Source organism: Callithrix jacchus, chromosome 5 (assembly GCF_049354715.1).
Source record: "Callithrix jacchus isolate 240 chromosome 5, calJac240_pri, whole genome shotgun sequence".
NCBI classification, from domain to species: domain Eukaryota; kingdom Metazoa; phylum Chordata; class Mammalia; order Primates; family Cebidae; genus Callithrix; species Callithrix jacchus.
Genome location: NC_133506.1, coordinates 10,411,751 through 10,433,083, shown reverse-complemented (window position 1 = coordinate 10,433,083; position 21,333 = coordinate 10,411,751). Strand labels below are relative to the sequence as shown.

Genomic DNA, 21,333 nt, shown 5'->3' with positions numbered 1-21,333 from the left:
GCTATGGTCAACTATTAACATTCATACAGGAAAAGAAAGTGGGGAGAAGACTATTTTTATGAAAACAATAAAAGAAGAAACAGCAGGCTAGGCGTGGTGGCTCCTACCTGTAATCCCAGCACTTTGGGAGGTTGAGGCAGGTGGACTGCCTGAGCCCAGGAGTTCAAGACCAGCCTGGGCAACATGGAGAAACTCTGTCACTACTAAAAATTATAAAAATTAGCCAGGCATGGTGGCATACTCTTGTAGTCCCCAGAGGCAGAAGGATCACTTAAGCTCAGGAGTTTGAGACCAGCCAGGGCAACACAGCGAGACCTTGTCACTACTAAAAAAAAAAAAAAAAGAAAAAAAAAATAGCTGGGTGTAGTAGAGCATGCCTGTAGTTCCAGCTACCTGGGAAACTGAGGTGGGAGGATTGCTTTTGCCTGGGAGCTCAAGGCTGCAGTGAGCTCTGATGGAGCCACTACACTCCAGTTTGGGCCACAGGGTGAGACCCTGTCTCAAAAAAAAAAAGGAAGAAAAAAAATTAGGAGATAAAGTTATGACAATGTCAAAGAAAACAACCAAAAGCAAAAAGTTTTTTAAAAAGGACCGAATAGATAAGAACATTATATGAACAACTCAGGAAGCTCAATATCAGAAAGTTGCTGACGGAAATAACTAAAATATGGAGAGCTATGAGTCCGCAGATCTAATAAGGGGCCCACCAAGTACACTGCTATGGAATTCCAGACTATGTAGAATATAAAAGAAAAGCTTCCAGAAAAGAAGAAAAATTTTCTATATGAAACTAACTTTCTATTTCTCATGAACAACAAAAGAAGAAATGGAGAAACGACTTCAAAATTTTTGGGAAAAACAATATGCAACCTAGAATTCTATACTCAACCAAACCATCACTCGAACATGAAGGTCTTAAAAACAGACACCAGAGTCAAAATTTACCGGCCATGTACATTTTCTCTCAGTAAGTGACTTGAGAATAAACTCTAGTAAGATTGATTGATTGATTGAGACAGAGTCTTGCTCTGTCACCCAGGCTGAAGTGCAGTGGCATGATCTCAACTCACTGCAACCTCCACCGCCCAGGTTCAAGCAATTCTCCTGCCTTAGCCTCCCAGGTAGCTGAGATAACAGGCATCCACCACCATACCTGGCTAATTTTTGTATTTTTAGTAGAGAGAGGGTTTTGTCATGTTGGCCAGGCTGGTCTTGAACTCCTGGCCTCAATCCGCCTGCCTGATCCACCTGCCTCAGCCTCCCAAAGTACTGGGGCTACAGGCATTAGCCACTGCACCCAGCCTCTAGTAAGATTTAAAAAAACAAATAAAAAGAAAGACTGATATCCAAGATCAGTGGACCAACCTCCCCTGCCCTGCTTCAAAGAAAAGTGGTAAAGAAAATACCAAGAATATGATTGTGTAGATAGCCTAAAAAACAATTAGTCCAAACTGGTCTTGGACTGCAGTGTGTGACTAGACTAAATTTGGGACACAGCCTATGGTTTGAACCAGCCTTGACAGGCTAGAGTGTATGACTGAGATCTTGGGGAAAAGTGAAACTATAATAACAGGGAAATAAATAAGAAAATAAGAAACTCCAGGGGGAAAATTTTATAAGAGAGTTACAGTTCTAATATAAAATATAAAGACACGATTGGAAGCAACTGATAAGTTTCAAAAAGAGAATTCACTTTTTCTTCATTTTCTCATTTGAATAGTCCAGGGTCTATGACATTGAACCTACAGAGAAAGAAATAAAAATCCAGAAAATGCTGCTTGGCCTGACAGTGAACAATATTTACTTAGCTATAATAATGTAAATACTGTTTACTAGCTTTCAATTTTTAAAGATAAATTATGAACAGACCATGAAAGGCTTGGCTGTGTTCAGAAGACAGAATGCACAGGTCAAAAGGAAAAATGTACCTAACAGAAAGGTAAGGATGCTAATATCCTCACCTGACAATGTGAGTCAAGAAATAGTGCTGGAGGAGAAAAAGAAGAAGAAGAAAAAAAAAACAACAGGTTTAAAAAAAAAAAAAAAAAGAAGGAAATAAAGGAAAAGAAAGAAGGCTGGGGGCGGTAGTGTATGCCTGTAATCCCAGCACTTTGGGAGGCTGAGGTGGGTGAATCACTTGAGACCAGAAGTTTAAGACCAGCCTGGCCAACATAGCAAAATTCCCGTTTCTACTAAAAATACAAAAATTAGCCAGGCATGGTGGCAAACACCTGTAATCCCAGCTACTTGAGAGGCTCAGGCAGGAGACTCACTTGAGCCTGGGAGGTGGAGGCTGCAGTGAGCCAAGATTGTACCACTGTACTCCAGCCTGAGTGACAGAGCAAGACTCTGTCTCAAAAAAAGAAAAAAAAAATTAAAAAGGAAAGGAAGAAAGAAGGAAAGAGTGCTGAAAATTAACCTAAAAAACAGGTTCAAGAGTACTTCTGAAAGTTAAAAATGTAACCAACACTTTATGGGTTTAATTCAGTTTTTTGTTTTTATTTTGTTTTGTTGAGACAGAGTCTGGCTCTGTTGCCCAGGCTGAATTGTGTCCCCCAAAAGATGTTAAAATCATAACCCCTCCTCAGTTCTTGTGAATGTGACTTTATTTAGAAAGAGGGTCTTTGCAAATGATCAAGTTGAGATGAGCTCATTAGGGTGGTCCCTAATCCAATGACTGTCCTACTTATTTTGAAAAAGGAAATTTGAACACAAGAGACAGATATGCATAGAGGGAAGACAATTTGAAGATACAGAGAAAACCAAGGTAAGGGATGCCTAAGGCTACCAAGCTAGAAGAAAATCATAGAATAGATTCTCCCTCACAGCCCTCAGGACTTCTAGCCTCCAAAAGTCTGAGACAATAAATTTCTATTGTTTAAGCCACCTAGTTTATGAAGTTTTGTTACAAAAGTCTGAGGAAACTAAGAAACAGTAGAAGAACAGGAAATAATACAAATATTAAGTGGGGGTATAGTGTGAGGTAAGTTCCTATTTTTCACATTGGAGAGGCAAAAAAAATGTTGTCCTTTTTATTAATAAAAAAATTAAGAAGAAAGAGCATACGCATATAATTCAGAATTATGGAGGTCACCAAAAAGGAGAATGTAAAGAAAGTGAAGCTCTTGTGCATTGCTGTTGGGAATATAAAATTGCGCAGTACTATGAAAAACAGCATGGTGACACCTCAAAAAATTAAACATGGAATTACCATATGATCCAGTAATTTTACTTCTAAGAACATACTAAAAAGAACTAAAACAGGGACTTGAAAAGATGTTTGTATACCCATGTCTTTTTTTTTTTTTTAATTGAGACAGTCTCGCCCTGTTGCCCAGGCTGGAGTGCAGTGGCACAATCTCCGCTCACTGCAACCTCCACCCACCAGGTTCAAGAGTTTCCCGCCTCAGCCTCCAGAGTAGCTGGAAATTACAGACACGCGCCACCACACCTGGCTAATTTTTGTATTTTTAGTAGAGATGGGGTTTCACCATGTTGTCCAGGCTGGCCTTGAACTCCTGACCTCAGGCACCATGCCTGGCTTACACACATGTTCACAGCACCATTAGTCACGAGTGTCCATCAATGAATGAATGGATATGAATGAATGTAGTATAAACATACAAGAGAATATGATTCAGCCATAAAATAGAAATTCTGAGACATGCTACAGGTGATCCACCTGCCTTGGCCTCCCAAAGTACTGGGATTATAGGCATGAGGCACCATGCCCGGCCTACACCCATCTTCATAGCACCATTAGTCACAACAGCCAAAAGATGGAAGCAGCCCAAGTGTCCATCAATGAACAAATGGATATGAATGAATGTAGTATAAACATACAACAGAATAGGATTCAGCCATAAAATAGAAATTCTGAGACCTGCTACAACATGGATGACTTGAAAACAAGGTCATCCTACGTGAAATAAACAAGATACCTTTGTGAAATAAACTTACATGAAATAAACCAGACACCAAATGACAAACACTGTATGATTCCACTTACATGAGGTAACTATTATAGTCAAATTCATAGTGACAGAAAGTAGAATAGTGGTTGTCAGCAGCTGGGGGAGAAGGAAATGGGGATAGTTTTTAATGGATATGGAGCTTCAGTTGGAGAAGATTAAAAAGTTCTGGAGATGAATGGTGGTGATAACTACACAACAGGAAAGTACATAATGTCAATGAATTGCATACTTTAAAAGTAGTTAAAATGATAAATTTAATGTTATATTTATTTTACCACAAGAAAAGTAGGTATATAAACACATTAACATGTAAAACCTTTTGAGTGCTGCAGAGGTTCTCTCATATCTCTTTCCAGTCACAACCTCCCATCTCCCACCAGAGGAAGTATGGGTCTGACCTCTATCATCAGAGTTTAGTTTTACTTGGTAGGTAACTGTGCCACATCTACTTTTTTTTTTTTTTTTTGAGACGGAGTTTCGCTCTTGTTACCCAGGCTGGAGTGCAATGGCGCAATCTCAGCTCACCATAACCTCCGTCTCCTGGGTTCAGGCAATTCTCCTGCCTCAGCCTCCCAAGTAGCTGGGACTACAGGCGCGCACCACCATGCCCAGCTAATTTTTTGTATTTTTAGTAAAGACGGGGTTTCACCATGTTGACCAGGATGGTCTCGATCTCTTGACCTCGTGATCCACCCGCCTGGGCCTCCCAAAGCGCTGGGATTACAGGCGTGAGCCACCGCGCCTGGCCACATCTACTTTTTCTTATCCATTTGGTTTATTTCACTCAACCTTTTATCTATGAGATTCATCCATGTTGTTGTGTGTACTGGTAATTTGTTCCTATTTACTACTGAATAAAATTCCATTTTATCAACAGTGTACATCAATTTTTTTTTGAGACATGGTCTTGCCCTGTTGCTCAGGCTGGATGGAGTGTAGCAGCGTGATCTCGGTTCACTGCAACCTCTGTCTCCTGGGTTCAAGCCAGTCTCCTGTCTCAGTCTCCTGAGTAGCTAGAATTGCAGGCATGCACTACCACCACAACCAGTTAATTTTTGTAATTTTAGTAGAGATAGGGTTTTACCATGTTGGTGAGGCTGACCTCAAGTCATCTGCCTGTCTTAGCCTCCCAAAGTGTTGGGATTAGAGATGTGAGCCGCCACGGCCGGCTGTTTATCACAATTTATTTAACTATTCATCTGTTTTTGAATTCATTTTTTCTGGCTATAATACATAAAGCTGCAGTGAACATTTCTATGTGTACTTTTGTGTCGACATGTATTTTTCATTTTTCAAAGGTGAATACCTAGAATTAAAATATCTGGGTTATCAGATACATGTATGTTTCTCAGATATTGCCAAAGAGTTTTCTAAAACTGTGGAGTTGGTTTACATGCCCACTTAAAACTTGGAGATCATCTGTGCTCTACCCACAGAAGCTTTAATTCAACAAGGGCAGGCTGGCAGGGCAATGACATTGGTCTTTTTTTTGAGAAGGAGTTTCATTCTTTGGTGCCCAGGCCAGAATGCAGTGGGGTGTGATCGTGGCTCATTGCAACCTCTGTCTCCCAGGTACAATGGATCCACCTGCCTCAGCCTCCTGAGTGGCTGGGATTATAGGCACATGCCACCACACCTGGCTAATTTTTGCATTTTTGGTAGAGATGGGGTTTCATTATGTTGGCCAGCCTGGTCCTGAACTCCTGAACTCAAGTGAGCCACCTGCCTCAGCCTCCTAAAGTGCTGGGATTACAGGCGAGTCACCACACCCAGCCTGACTTTGGTCTTCTTTTCTTTTTAAAAAGCTCCTTAAGTGTTTCTGATTCACAATCAGGTTAAGAAGTTTCTTAAAGGATGATAATTACAATGTTGTAATTGCAAAAAATAAGCTACTCTTACTGCTTAGAAACAAAATGAAGCAGGAAAGAATCTGATGTTAGCTTTATTTAAGGACACTACTTGACTGGCAAAAGCCTCCTCACAGTTCTGGTTTTATTTCTCTTACCTTAGTTATTTGAACTGCATCATCCATTACCACTCATTGGAATTCCATAAATACTGTGGTTTTTTGATTTTGTTTTTTTAGTTGTGTCACCTGCAACCAAAGGAAAAATACCTTTAGAAACATACAACACTCCTGGGTAGACAGTTTTAGCTTTGGAATTCAAGACCAGCCTAGGCAACATGCAAAATCTCATCTCCACAAAAAGTAGCCAGGCATGGGTGGCACGTGCATGTAGTCCCAGCTACTCAGGAAGCTGAGGCAGGAAAATTGCTTGAGCCCACAAGGTGGAGGTTGCAATGAGCTGGGATTGTGCCACTACACTCCAGCCTGGGAAAGAGTGAGACCCAGTCTCAAAAGAAAACAGCCAGGCACAGTGGCTCACACCTGTTATCCCAGCACTTGGGGAAGTCAACTGGATCACCTGACGTCAGGAGTTTGAGACCAGCCTGGCCAACATGCCGAAACCACATCTCTATTAAAAATACAAAAATGAGGCCGGGCGCAGTAACTCAAGCCTGTAATTCCAGCACTTTGGGAGGCCGAGGGAGGTGGATCATGAGGTCAAGAAACCAAGACCATCCTGGTCAGTCAGCATGGTGAAACCCCGTCTCTACTAAAAATACAAAAAATTAGCTGGGCATGGTGGCGCGTGCCTGTAATCCCAGCTACTCAGGAGGCTGAGGCAGGAGAACTGCCTGAACCCAGGAGGTGGAGGTTGTGGTAAGCCGAGATCACGCCATTGCACTCCAGCCTGGGTAACAAGAGCGAAACTCCGTCTCAAAAAAAAAAAATTAGCCAGGCATGGTGGCGCATGCCTGTAATCCCAGCTACTTGGGAGGCTGAGGCAGGAGAATCGCTTGAACCCAGGAGGCAGAGGTTGCAGTGAGACCAGATCACGCCACTGCACTCCAGTCTGGGTGACAGAGTGAGACTCCGTCTAAAAAAAAAAAAAAAGAAAAGAAAAGAGAAAGAAATGGATAAAAAATAAAAATAGCCCTATTTTATTTTTTCAGACAGGGGTTCACTCTTGTTGCCCAGGCTGGAGTGCAATCGTGTGATCTCAGCTCACAGCAACTTCCGCCTCCCGGGTTCAAGTGATTCTCCTGCCTCAGCCTCCTGAGAAGCTGGGATTACAGGCATGCATCACCGCACCTGGCTAATTTTGTACTTTTAGTGGAGATGAGGTTTCTCCATGTTGGTCAGGCTGATCTCAAACTCCCAACCTCAGGTGATCCGCTCAACTCAGCCTGCCTGCCAAAGTGCTAGAATTACAGGCATGAGGAACCGTGCCCAGCCTGAAAAAACAACTCTATTTAAACACTATGGATTGTTTCGGAGAATGGAGTATACCCTAACAAGATGTTTCACAGAGGTGCGCTTAAAATTCTAGGAGCCACAGAACAAAGATCCATCTTAAATAGTTCAGATCACTGAATAGCTCATAGGTCTTTCCAGTAAGGGTAGTATGGAACACTCCTCTGTCGCCACTACAGGGTCATTTATATATACCATTAGACCCTTCCCTAGGGAACATAAGGCAGTATCTAAAGATAGTTTTGACTGTTACAACTAATAGCAGGGAGGCTGTGCTGAAAGCATATAGGGGATAGAGGCCTAGGATGCTGCTAAACATCTTACAAATCACAGGACAACCCCCTATAACAAAGAAGTATCTGGTCCCAAACGTCAACAGTGCCAAAGCTGAAAACCTCTACATTGGTCAAAGACCTACCTTTAGCCAATGACTGTGCAAAGTTAGTACAAGAGCCGAGCCATTTCTACCCCTTGTGGCATTCCTCTATTAGGCAATCTGAGTGGGCAGAGACTTTGTCAGGTGTGTGTTGCAGTCTGATGGCTCCCCATACTCAAACATGTTCCCTTCCCTGTTTCTTCACAGGCATTACTCCCCTAATAAGCCCTCTGCCCTCCAACCCCATCTGTGTCTGCTTCCTGTAGAATCCAGCTAGTATATAAATTAACATTCACATCCACACTGGAGTGTGCATTCACAGTGAATGAAGAAACAAGAACCACTGGAGGAAGAGACTTCCAATAAACAAACCAAAATGGTAAAAATCCTAGACTTCTGTACTATCCAAGTATTCCATAATAACCAACTATTATTTATATATAATAAAAAAGCCCATTCCCAGGTACTAAGAAACTAAAAGATCAGACAATGAACTTCACAGACATCTCATAAACTCAGCTTCCTCATTTGTTAAATAAAAGTTGTACTAGGCCAGGTGCAGTGGCTCACGCCTGTAATCCCAGCACTTTGGGAGGCTAAGGTGGGAGGATCAGGAGGTCAGGAGTTCAAGACCAGCCTGACCAACATGGTGAAACCCTATCCCTACTAAAAACACAAAAATTAGCCGGGCATGGTGGTGGGCACCTGTAATCCCAGCTACTAGGGAGGCTGAGGCAGGAGAATAACTTGAATCTGGGAGGTGGAAGTTGCGGTTAGCCATGATCACACCATTGCACTCCAGCCTGGACAACAAGAGTAAAACTCCGTCTCAAAAAGAAAAAGAAAATTTAAAAAAAAGTAGTATTATTAATAGTTTAAAAACTTTTAGAAGAGACAGACTACAGAGCCCATTCAGTTTGCCCTCCTGCTTTCAGAGATGAGACCAATGTCCCAGACAGAATGACAATAACTGGGCAAGCAAAGCACAGTTGTTGGCCTTACTTCTCAATGCCTGGGTCCATTTCTCTTTCCAAGTACAATGTAAATGCACCTAAATGCAGAAAGCATATTAAGCAAACAGTTCCAAAAAGGCTCTAATATTAAGATTATTCCAAGAACTATTCAAAATCTAGCCCTTCAAACCTTTGACATATACCCTCACCTGGCCTGTATAGAAACTTCTCTTGATTTATCCGTCAACAATGATCTCAAATTGCAGGATCTGACCACCCCCAAAATTCCCATCATCACTCCATCAGCATTTCTTCTCCTCAGTAAAAGAACCTAGAACTATCCCTTTAATGTTGGTGGTTCCTGGTGCCCCATCATCCAATCTTCTCACTCTGTACCAGTGGCTACACATTAGAATTGCTTGGGGAAGCTTTCAAAAAATCCTGGTGCCCAAGTCCAGCTCAGGTGCATCATAATCTTGGGAAAGAAGGAGTGGGGATTGGGGTCCTGGAAATGTCTGTCTGGTTTTGTTTGGTTTTAAGCACTCCAGGTGATTCCAATGTGCAGGCAGGGCTAAAAAGCATTCCTCCATCCAGTCTTCTTGATCTCCTCCTTTCTTCCCACATCCATTTCCAGCCTCAAGCTCTTTCCAAACTCCAAACCTATATATTCCCTTGCCTTCTAGACCTGCATATTCACAAGCACCTCTGATTCAAATAATCAACATTCAGAGAAATGTTATCTTCTCCTCTATCTGTTCTTTAATTGCTTGTTTCAATGGATAAAAATTATCACCTACTCATTGAGTGAGCCAACTTTCTCTGTAAAGAAAGAGCCACACAGTAAATGTTTGGCTCTGCAGGCCAAACAGCCTTTGTCACTATTACTCATCTCTGCTGTTGTGGCACAAAAGCAGTCACAGATATGTAGTTTCAGCGTAGCTATATTCTAATAAAACTTTACTTATAAACATTGAAATGTTAATTTTATATAATTTCCACATGTCACAAAATAGTATACTTCTTTTGATTTTTTTCCAACGATTCAAAGATGTAGGAAACATTCTTAGTTTGTGGGCCATGCAAAAACTGGCAGTGGGTTGTAGTTTGCCAACCCAGGTCTACCCTCTTGTCAAGCTAGAAATCCCAGTTGTTTCAATTACTTTCTTAGCCACCAGAGTCAACTGTTAACTCTCACAAAATACTTTAACAGTTTATGGCCTCCCCCAAGTTGACATTAAGATCCTTGAGGGTGAATGGAGGTTGCAGTGAGCTATGGTTTTGCTGCTGCGCTCCAGCCTGGGTGGCAGAGTGGGATCTTGTCTCTAAAAAATAAAAAGATCCCTGAGGGTAAGGATTGTGTCTTAATATCCACAGAGCCTAGCAGAGTGCCTAGAGCACTGTAAGCAATTTTCCTTTAAGTCTGTCCCCTAGTTCAAAATACACAGAAAGTCCATCACCATGAAAGGCCACTATATATCCTACTAATTTGAATCTTTATTTTTTAGTTTAACTTATTATTGAACTTCATAGTAAGGTTTAAAGGGAGAAAAAAAATCCAGTAAATTTTAAAATGCATTAAATAAAGGTTCAGGCAGACATGGTCCATATTTCTTATTAAGCGCAAATAATAATGATCACTGCTATTCAATTCTTTAATAACTGCTTAATTTCTGCTTTCTGGGTACTTTTTCTGCTAGAAATTTGAGACAGTCAGCCAGGCACGGTGGCTCATGCCTGTAATCCAAGCACTTTGGAGGCCAACGCGGGCAGATCACCTGAGGTCGGGAGTTCAAGACCAGCCTGACCAACATGGTGAAACCCCATCTTTAAAAAAAAAAAGAAATTTGAGACAGTCAACTTGGTCAAATCTTGGACGATGTCAATACATGGCTGATTACCAATTACAGATAATCAGAACACATCAAAAAGCAGCAGCTCAACAAGGATCAGAATAAAAATAGGTATTATATATTAAAGTACTTACTATGTGTCAGACACTGTATCAAACTGTACAATGTAAATTATTTAAGGTTACATTCAAAACAGTACAGAAAATAGATACTTCACGTTGAAGATACTACCAATGAAGAAATTATGGCACAGAGTGGTTATTAATAAATAACTTGTCCACAAACAACTGGTACATAGCAAAACTGAGACTCAAACCCAGGTGCATATGACTCCAAAATCTGCTCTCACCTACTGGCTAAATAAAGCCTATATTTCATGTATGTCAACGAACACAAGAGGAAAAGAGCTTTATCCAAAAGGAGCTGAATGAAAAGTTTTAAAGCCCTGTTTGAAATATATCAGAAGTGTCATATACTCCTATGTATGGTGCAATGTACACAGCCAGTGAGGCTTTCCAATCATGGTCTAATTAAATGAATAAAACAAATGGGAAGAGTCAATTTGTGGATATGGCAGACCCTCCTATCCCAAAGATGGGAAATAAAACCCTGTCCACAAATCAAAGAGAGTCCACAAATAAAACAATAGTACCATCCCCTACTGTTAACAGAGTCATTCACAGTAAGTCCCATGCTTATTACGGCAACCACTAGTCTTGTTACTCACTGTGTTTCTGTCTTTTTGCTTCCTCAGGAAGCAAGACAGAAAAATCACTCTCCTGATCTATTTTATAAAGAAGAGCTTTCATTTAAAAATAAGAGTGTTGTAAGTGAGTATGTAGCCAGGCACAGTGGCATGTGCCTGTAGTCCCCAGCTACTCCAGAGGCTAAGGCAGGATCACCTGAGCCCAAGAGTCAGAGTTTAGCCTGGGCACCCTGTCTCTTTTTTTCTGAAACGGAGTCTCACTCTGTAGCCAGGTTGCAGTGCAGTGGCACAATCTTGGCTAACTGCAACCTTCAGCTCCCAGGTTCAAGCAATTGTCCTGCCTCAGCCTCCTGAGTAGCTGGGACTATAGATGCGCACCACCACATTCAGCTAATTTTTGTATTTTTAGAAGAGACGGGGTTTCACCATGTTGGCCAGGGTGGTCTTGATCTCTTGACCTTGTGATCAGCCTGCCTTGGCCTCCCAAAGTGCTGGGATTACAGGTGTTAGCCATCACGCCTGGCCACCCTGTCTCTTTAAAAAAGAAGAAAAACAGAATATGTACAAAGTAATTAATACTTTGCCTGACACCCAATATTTCTATATACTAAACTTCATCTAAATTCCATAAAAAACACCGTCTTTTTTTTTTTTTTTTTGAGACCGAGTCTCACTCTATTGTCCAAGCTGGAGGCTGGAGTGCAGTGGCTCAATCTCTGTTCACTGCAACCTCTGCAACCCAGGTTCAAGCAATTCTCCTGCCTAAGCCTCCCAAGCAGCTGGGATTATAGACGCCTGCTACTGCACCCAGCTAATTTTTGTATTTTCAGTAGAGACGGGGTTTCACCATCTTGGCCTGGCTGGTCTTGGAACTCCTGACCTTATGATCCACCCGCCTCAGCCTCCCAAAGTGCTGGGATTACAGGCGTGAGTCACCGTGCCTGGCCATCTTACTTTTTTTTGAGATAGGTCTATGTTGCCCAGGTTGGTATCTAACTTCCAGGCTCAAGCAGTCCTCCCACTTCAGTCTCCTGAGTAGTTGGGATTACAGGTGTGAGCCACGACACCTGGCTTTATCTTTTTTCTAATCTAGTAATATAGGAATCTAGGAATCTAGAAAATTATTGAAACCCTCCAGCTATCAAAATCTAGAACTGTTGGATAAATGCAAACATCCTTTGAAAAGCTTAGCTAAGTTCTCAAGAAGGCAGGGAAAACTACCAGTGGCAAGAAAACAAGAAGTGAACCAAAGTTAAGGTGGAAGTGTGAACTGACCTCTGTACTGGACCCAGGAGCATTTGTTAACGCGTTTGAATAACCAAGGAAGGAAAGGAGACTGGAAATAGGAGAAGGGGTAGGAAGGGCTCTGGAGAAATTATCTCTCATGAAGCTGTGGCTCCCTAAGGCCCAAGGTCTCAATGAAAATAGATCAGGGAAAATCTACCTGCAAGAACAAGAAGACCCTAAATAAATGGAAAGACATCCTGTATCGTCTTTTCTTTTTCCAGAAATAAAAAAAGCTTTCATGCCTGTAAATCCCAGCACTTTGGGAGGCTGAGGCTGGTGGATAACTTGAGGTCAGGAGTTCGAGACCAGCCTGGCCAACATGGTGAAACTGTGTTTCTATTAAAAATAGGAAATTTAGCTGGGCATGATGACACACACCTGTAATCCCAGCTACTTGGGAGGCTGAGGCAGAAGAATTGCTTGAACCCGGGAGATGGAGGTTGCAGTGAGCCAAGATCGCATCACTGTACTCCAGCCTGGGCAACAGAGTGAGGCTCTGTCTCAAAAAATAATAATAATAATAATAAAATAAAAAGAAATAAAAAAGCGGACCCCAAAATTTATATAGAATTGCAAGGGACTCAATGGCCAAAACAATCTTGAAAAGGAAAAACAAAGTTGGAGAATTCACACTTCCTGATTTCAAAACTTATTGCAAAGCACAAGTAACCAAAGCAGTGTGGTAATGGTATAAGGAGTAATATATATAGATCAATGGAATAGTATTAAATGAGTCCAGAAATAAATCCGAGCATCTATAGTCAACTGATTTTTATTATTCTATTTTTTAGAGGCAGTGTCTCACTCTGTTGCCCAGGCTAGAGTGCAGTGGCACAATCAGAGCTCACTGCAGCCTTCAACTTAGGAGCTCAAGCTATCTTCCTGCCTCAACCTCCCAGAGGCACACACCACCGTGACTGGCTGGTGATGAAATACTAGCCTCAAGCAATCTTTCCATCTGGGTCTTCCAAAGCTTTGGGATTACAAGCATGAGCCACCACACACACCTTACTGTCAACTAATTTTTGGGAAGAGTGCTAAGACGACATTCAATGGGAAAAGAACAGGCTCTTAAACACATGGCACTAGGACAACTGGATATCCATGTGCAAAAGGAATCCTTACCTCATACCATATATAAAAATTAACTTGGGACTGAAAGTGGTAGCTCACACCTGTAATCCTAGCATGTTGGGAGGCCACAGTGGGCTCGGATTACTAGAGCCAAGGAGTTCAAGACCAGCCTAGGCAATAATAGTAAAACACTGTCTCTAGAAAAAATACAAAAAATAGCCAGGCATGGTGGCACAAGCCTGTGATCCCAGCTACTTGGGAGGCTGAGATAGGAAGACAGCTTGAGCCGAGGAGGTTGAGGCTGCAGTGAGCCAAGACTGCCACTGCACTCCAGCCTGCATCACAGAGAAAGACCCTGCCTTGAAAAACAAAAAAACAAAAACACTATCAAAGTATATTAAAAACTTAAAAAGCTAATACTATAAAATTCTTCTTCTTTTTATTTTTTGAAACAGAGTCTTACTCTGTGGCCCAGGCTGGAGTGCAGTGATCCAATATTGGCTCATTGCAACCTCCGCCTACCTGGTGTAAGTAGCTCCTGCCTGAACCCCCCAAGTAGCTGAAAAGGCATGCGCCACCAACAAATTTTTTGTATTTTAGTAGAGATGGGCACCATCTTGCTCAGGCTGGTCTTAAAATCCTGAGCTCAGGCAATCTGCCTGCCTCAGCTGGGATTTACAGGTATGAGCCACCATACCCAGTCTAAAACTATAAAATTCTTGGAAGAAAACATAGGTAAATCTTCATGGCACTGAATTTGAAAATGGATTCTTAGATATGACACTAAAAAGTATAAACAACAAAAAAATTGATAAATCAGGCTTTATCAAAATTTTGAAAGACAACCTATGGGATGCAAGAAAATATGTGTTAATCAGATATCACATATCTGATAAGGGTCTATTATCAGAATAAAGGACTCTTAGAATCCAACAACAAAAAAGACACCTCCCCACAGTTTAAAAATGGGTAAGGAATGTGAAAAGACATTCCTCCAAAGAATATATACTAACGGCCAACAAGCACATGAAAAGATTTTCACAAAACAGTCAAAAGTGGAAATAACTTGAATGCCCAATATTGGATGAATAAACAAAATGTGGCATTATACATACAATGGAATATTATTCAGCCTTAAGAAGGAAGGAGCCTGGTACAGTGGCCCACACCTCTAATCTCAGCTACTTGGGAGGCTGAGGTGGGAGGATAACTTGAGCCCAGTGAAAGTTTGAGGCTATCGTATGCTATGATGGCATATGTGAACAGCCACTGCATTCCAGCCTGCAACACAGTGAGACCCAGCTCTTTAAAAAGAATGAAGTACTGAAACATGATGTAAACATGGATGAAACTTGAAAACATACTAAGTAAAAGAAGCCAAAATGCAAAATACGTGGCACTAAGTAAACTGCAAAAGGGACACCTATTTATAGTATGAGGGCTCGAAGAAGGCAGTAAACCGCCTTGCTTGGCCTCACTTAGGAATATGCATGTTACCCAATAGTGACTCAAATGTTTCACTCTTCTGCATATGTTCATGAATGACTATAAAAGCACCATGAGTAGTACAGATTTTGGGGTTACAAATAAATTGTAGCAAGTAGGTAAATTTGCAAATGAAAAATCTGTGCATAATGAGCATCAACTGTACTTCTTTTTATCTCCGAATAATTCAGTCTAAAAACCATTAGGTGGGGCTAAGCAAGGTTAGCATGCATGTGATCTGGTAAGGAAAGGAAAGACTGGGTGCATTTAAGGGGATTGATCAACTAAGTAAATATTAATATATTAAGAATAACTGGAGCTCAGTTTCTCTGTCAGAGAAGAGAGATACAATTACAAAAAGGGAGAAAAATAAAATTAATTCTGGGGCTAGGTATGAGTGTGAACTCGTAGTACTACACACATACACAAAGCAAGAAATAAAGAAATGAGTGTATGTGTGTGGATGCCTGTTTGTGTACGTGTATACATGCATATATACTCTAGCTTTGCCTGCTGAGAAAGTCTAGAAGCAGTGACACCTCAGTGGAACAATCACATCTAGTGTCCAGACCTGACCTCTGAAAACATTTTCCAATAACGGGAACCAGAGTTCCTTGGTGAAACTGGATCCTTCTGCTATAAAGGATGTTTTGGGGACAACTAGAATAACTCAGATGGGACCTGAAGATAAGCTGGTAGTACTGTACTGCTGTTAAAGTCCAGATTTATTTTATTTTATTTTTGGAGACAGGGTCTCACTCTGCCACCGAGGCTGGAGTGCAGTGGCATGATCTCGGTTTACTGCAACCTCTGCCTCCTGGGTTCAAACAATTCTCATGCTTCAGTCAACCGAGTAGCTGGGACTATAGGAATGCACCACCACATTGGGCTCATTTTTTCGTATTTTTAGTAGAGACAGAAGTTCATCATGTTGGCCAGAGGAGTCTCAAACTCCTGACCTGAAATGATCCACCTGCCTCAGCCTCCTAAAGGATTACAGGTGTGAGCCACCTCGCCTGGCCAAACTCCAGATTATAAGGTTCATTAAAGTATTTGGGGCTGGTGGGGCTTGCTCTCTAATGGTTCAGGGAGCAAAAATACTCTATCCTTGCAATTTTTCTGTACATTTAAGTATTTTAAAATAAAGAACAAACTGCAAATACAACAAAAAAGTACACACCAATGTCCCAGTATTATAAAAATCTAATTCTTCCTTAGCAAAATTTCTGGGTAGTCAAAGTACCCCATTACCCCTCCTTACTTTTATTAGCTTTTCTAATAGTGTATCTCATTTTTTCCTTTTTTTTTTTATTTTTTAAAGACAGAGTTTTACTCTTTGTTGCCCAGGCTGGAGTATAATGGAGTGATCTCAGCTCACCACCACCTCCGCCTCCCAGATTCAAGCAATTCTCCTACCTCAGCCTCCTGAGTAGCTGGGATTATAGGCATGCACCACCACGCCGAATTAATTCTGTATTTTTAGTAGAGACAGGGTTTCTCCATGTTGGTTAGGCTGGTCTCAAACTCCTGACCTCAGGTGATCCGCCCACCTCAGCCTCCCAAAGTACTGGGGTCATAGGTGTGAGCCACCATACCCAGCCCTCATTTTCACAGCATTCTGCAATAGAACTTTTGTGATGTTGGAAATGCTCTAAATATGTGCTGTTCAACACAGTAGCACACACGGCTAACAGCTATCATTTTGGACAGTGTTGGTCTAGAGAACAGCAGTTTGGTCATAAAAAATTAAAGAGTTTTTTCATAAAACATTAGTTTTGTTGTTGTTTTGAGACAGGGTCTCTCTGTCACTCAGGCTGGATGGAGTACAGTGGCGCAATCTCGGCTCACTTCAACCTCCACCTCCTGGGCTCAAGTGATCCTCCCACATCAGCCTAAAAAGTATCTGGGACTACAGGTGTGAGCCACAACACCCAGCTAATTTTTGTATTTTTTGTAGAGATGGGGTGAGCCACCATGCCTGGCCAAACATTAATCTTAATACTAACTAGATTTTAACACAAATTAAGTTACTCCCACTATTCTATACTTGCCAATGGACCAATGGTTCTGTATATTTTTTTGAATTTGTTTTTTTTTTGAGATAGGGTCTTACTCTGTCACCCAGGCTGGAGTGTAATGGTGTGATCTCAGCTCACTGTATCCTCAACCTCCCAAGCTCAAGTGATTCTGTCACCTTAGCCTCCTGAGTAGCAAGGACTACAGGTGTATGCCTCTACACCCAGCTAATTAATTTTTGTATTTTTTGTGGAAATTAGGGTTTCACCAGCTTGCCCAGGCTGGACTCAAACTCCTGGGCTCAAGTGATCTGCCCACCACGACCTCCCAAAGTGCTGGGATTATAGGCCTGAGTCCCCATGCCTGGACTTCTTTCTTTTTTTTTTTGAGACAGAGTCTGGCTGGAGTGCAGTGGCACAATCTCGGCTCACTGCAACCTCCAACTTCTGGGTTCAAGCAATTTTACTGCCTCAGCCTCCCGAGTAGCTGGGACTACAGGCACATGCCACCACACCCAGCTAATTTTTGTATTATTTTTAGTAGACACAGGGTTTCACCATGTTGGCCAGGATGGTCTTGATCTCCTGACCTCATGATCTGTCCACCTCAGCCTCCTAAGGTGCTGGGATTACAGGTGTGAGCCACCCCACTGGGCCCAGACTTCTCATTTCTTAATCAAATCTGAATACTTACCTATTAGAAGCATCCATCTATCTTTAGTTTGAAAGCAATTTTTTTCCACTGACTTCTGTTTTAGTATATGATTTCCACTGATTAATACCCATGTCTTCCCTACTTCTTTAAATATGCCTTCCTAAGATCTAGGGGGCATGTAAATATCTACCCTGCTTCCTTCCTAAAATGTAGGGGGCATGTACCCCCACTCTGCTCTAACATAGTTAGATCCCATAGTCACTTTCTTTCCTATTTATTATTTATATTTTACTTTTATTCTCTCCCAAAGCTTCCACAGTGTACATAATTGGTGCTACAAGTTTATTTCCAGCCATGCTCAGCATAATATCCTCCTGATCAGATTATTTCAGGGCAAGCACATTATTCCTTTTCCACATGAAATAAACCGAATTATTATATAGATAATCATTCTAATATTTTAAGTCAAAAACTAGTTTAATGACATCATCTACATAGACTAGCAGAGAAGAATGACAATCATCGAAACTGGCATTTCAAATTCTACAATTCTTGGTTTGAATACAAAGGCAAAGAATTCTCATCCCTTGTCATTCACTTTAGTAACTTAAGTGAACATAGTAGCAGTGTGACTCACCTACCAGTTCTGTTACTGCTCATTCAGAACAAGAAAAAAATTGGTTTGGTTACAACAGGCTCCTAAAGTTAGCACCTATGCCAAACATCATTAGAAACACTTAACAAAACTAGGAAAATATGGAATCCTACCAAAAGCAAAACTTTTTTAAGGAAGAGTCTGACTTAAAAAATTTCTCCACCCCGGCCGGGCGCTGTGGCTCATGTGTGTAATCCTAGCAATTTGAGAGGCTGAGGCAGGTGGATAATAAGGTCAGAAGATAGAGACCATCGTGGCCAACATAGTGACACCCCGTCTCTACGAAAACTACAAAAATTAGCTGGGTGTGGTGGCCTATGCCTGTAATCCTAGCTACTCGGGAGGCTGAGCCAAGAGAATTGCTTGAACCCAGGAGGAGGAGGCTGCAGTGAGCCAAGATGACCCCACTGCACTCCAGCCTGGGTGACATGTAAAATGTAAAAATTATATAAAATTCAAACTTCTGCATCCATAAATAATAATGTAGCTACATTCACTCATTTACTTTTGTCTGTGGATGGCTTCAGACAACCTTTTGCGGTTTCTGTTTGTTTGGCTGGTTTTGTTTTATTGAGATATAGTCTCAATCTCATCTAGGCTGGAGCACAGTGGCACGATCTCAGTTCACTGCAACCCCCACCTCCCAGATTCAAGCAATTCTCCTGCCTCAGCCTCCAAAGTAGCTGGGATTACAGGCATGTGCCACCATGCCCAGCTAATTTTTGTATTTTTAGTAGAGATGGGGTTTCGCCATGTTGGCCAGACTGGTCTCAAACTTCTGACCTCAGGTGATCCACCCACCTCAAGTCTCCAAAAGTGAGAATTTTTTTTTTTTTAATGAAACAAGGCTGCCTTTTAATTGCAATCAGATATTCAGAAATGACGTCTGATGTCAGCAAGGCCCCTGTGCCCAACCAGAACCGTGCAGGGACAGAGCAACACCACCGTCTGGGTGTGCAGAAGGGCTGGGGCAGGATTGCTGCGCCTCTCAGCAGCCTCCTTGCTGCCACCGGCCTCTGAGCCATGCACCACCTCCTCTTTGGGTCAGCCCAGCCTCTGGTGCCCTCGGAAGTAAGGGAGGCAGGGCTGCAGAGGGGTGAGCAGGAGGCAGGGCCCCATTGCAAACACATGCAGACTTTCCCACTGTTTGGCTTCGTTTGTTCTCCTCCTTTGCTAAAATGATCAGATAGTCATGTGAAGCAGCTGCCAGCTAGGTGGACAGGGCAGCAGTGCCGGGATGCTGCCCGTTGGCTCCTCGGGATCCTGAGGCCCCGCCCTACTTCTTGTTTTTTTTTTTGCGGGGGGGGGGGTTGCTTCAAACTTTGAGAAAAACAGATAAACGTAACAAAAGAACACACAGGTGGGGGGGTGGGCATGGCCAGTGGCGACGGCACGGGTGGGCATCTGGGCTAAGGCTTTACTTGGCTGCAGACTGGTCGGATTTTGCAGCTTCTGGGTCCCCAAGCTGGGCCCGCGACTCGAAGGTGACAGGGATGGTGATCTCGTTGGACTGTGTGGCTGGCTTGGGCATGGGGGCCTCCACGGTCAGTATGCCCTCAGGAGACAGGGAGGAGGAGACCTGGGTGGGGTCCACATCAGGGGGCAGCATGTATTTCCGGGTGAAACAGCTGGAGATGAATCCGTGCTCATCCTGCCGCTCCTCCTGCTTGCGGGTGATCTCCACCACGCCATCCTTGATCTTGACTGTCAGCTCCTCGAGGGTGAAGTGCTTGACGTCCAGGGACACGTGCCACGTGCCAACCTGCCGAAGCTGCCTGTGAACATGGTTCCATTTCCTGGGCTGCACTTCTTTATGCCTGGCTTTGCCTCACTGACCAGCCAGCAGTACTGGGCCCTGACTATGGCTGAGCTCACTCAGCAGCTATTTGATGCTAAGAATATGATGGCCACCCTGACATGGCCGCTGCCTAACCGTGGCTGCCATTTTCAGAGGTCACATGTCCATGAGGGAGGTGAATGAGCAAATGCTCAATATCCAGAACAAGAACAGCAGCTACTTTGCTGAGTGTCTCCCTCACAATGTGAAAAGAGCCGCCTGTGACTTCCCACCCCGGGGGCTAAAAATGTCGGCCACCTTCATCGGTAACAACACAGCCATCCAGGAACTCTTCAAATGCGATGCAGAACAGTTTACAGCTATGTTCAGGCGCAAGGCCTTCCTGCACTGGTACACGAGTGAGGGCGTGGATGAGATGGACTTCACCGAGGCCGAGAGCAACCTTAACAACCTGGTGTCAGAATATTAGTAATACCAAGACGCCACAGCTGAGGAGGAGGAGTTTGAGGAGTGTGCTAAGGAGGAGGTAGCCTAGAAGCTTCCTTTTCCAGGTAAAGGGAGAAGTAGTGTGGATTCTTTAGTGTATTCTGATAGCCACTGTTAACTTCTTTGTACTTCTTTGAGTCTTTACATCTCCTCCTGCTACGTTTTAAAGCATTTTTATAGTGTGTAGTCTGGCCTAATAAAGTATTTTTATGGCAAAAAAAAAAAAAAAAGCATAAGCCACTGCACCAGGCCTATTTTGTTTTGTTTTTTTGAGACAGGGTTTCACTCTGTCACTCAGGCTAGAGTGCAGTGGTGCAATCACAGCTAACTGCAACCTCGACCTCCTAGACTCAAGGGATCTTCCCTTTCAACTTTTTGAAGGTTACATTAAATAATGTACATTATGCAGTCTGATACAGTGCCTGCCACATAGTAACTACTTAATAATGGTACTTATATATTATTATTCTGATCCTTGTTGAACTGCTTTTTGATGTGTTCTGGTTATCTGTAATTGGTAACCAGCCACTGTACTGGCGGGCAGAGTAGATTGGCTACTTGTATATAGCTTCCTACTGCAGCTCAGTATACCACAAATCACAGTAAACAAAGTTATAAGTCAATAGCATATTTGGTGCCACACATGCGTATTGCCATATACTGTGTGTGACATTTTATTTTTTTATTAATTCATAACTGT

At 42.4% G+C, this 21,333-nt stretch overlaps 2 protein-coding genes and 1 pseudogene across 31 annotated transcripts in view; 1 reads left to right on the top strand and 2 right to left on the bottom strand.

The window, feature by feature from the left end:
- The window catches only part of PTPRA (protein tyrosine phosphatase receptor type A), a 180,770-nt gene that overhangs the window by 122,209 nt on the left and 37,228 nt on the right, over positions 1-21,333 (bottom strand). For 22 of the 30 annotated variants that reach the window (XM_078371242.1, XM_078371223.1, XM_078371239.1 and 19 more), the window contains one exon: positions 5,980-6,069. The exons of the other annotated variants lie outside the window; for them this stretch is intronic. Coding sequence is in view for 4 of the 22 variants with exons in the window: in XM_054255169.2 (XP_054111144.1) it covers positions 5,980-6,006 (27 nt within the window). In the remaining 18 variants the exon portion in view is untranslated. The remainder of the gene's footprint in view (positions 1-5,979; positions 6,070-21,333) is intronic. 30 annotated transcript variants of the gene reach the window in all.
- LOC108591626 (heat shock protein beta-1 pseudogene) lies at positions 19,641-20,294 on the bottom strand (annotated as a pseudogene).
- LOC144582446 (tubulin beta chain-like) lies at positions 20,308-20,616 on the top strand. Its single transcript, XM_078371251.1, has one exon. The coding sequence runs from the start codon at positions 20,308-20,310 to the stop codon at positions 20,614-20,616; it is 309 nt and encodes a 102-aa protein (XP_078227377.1).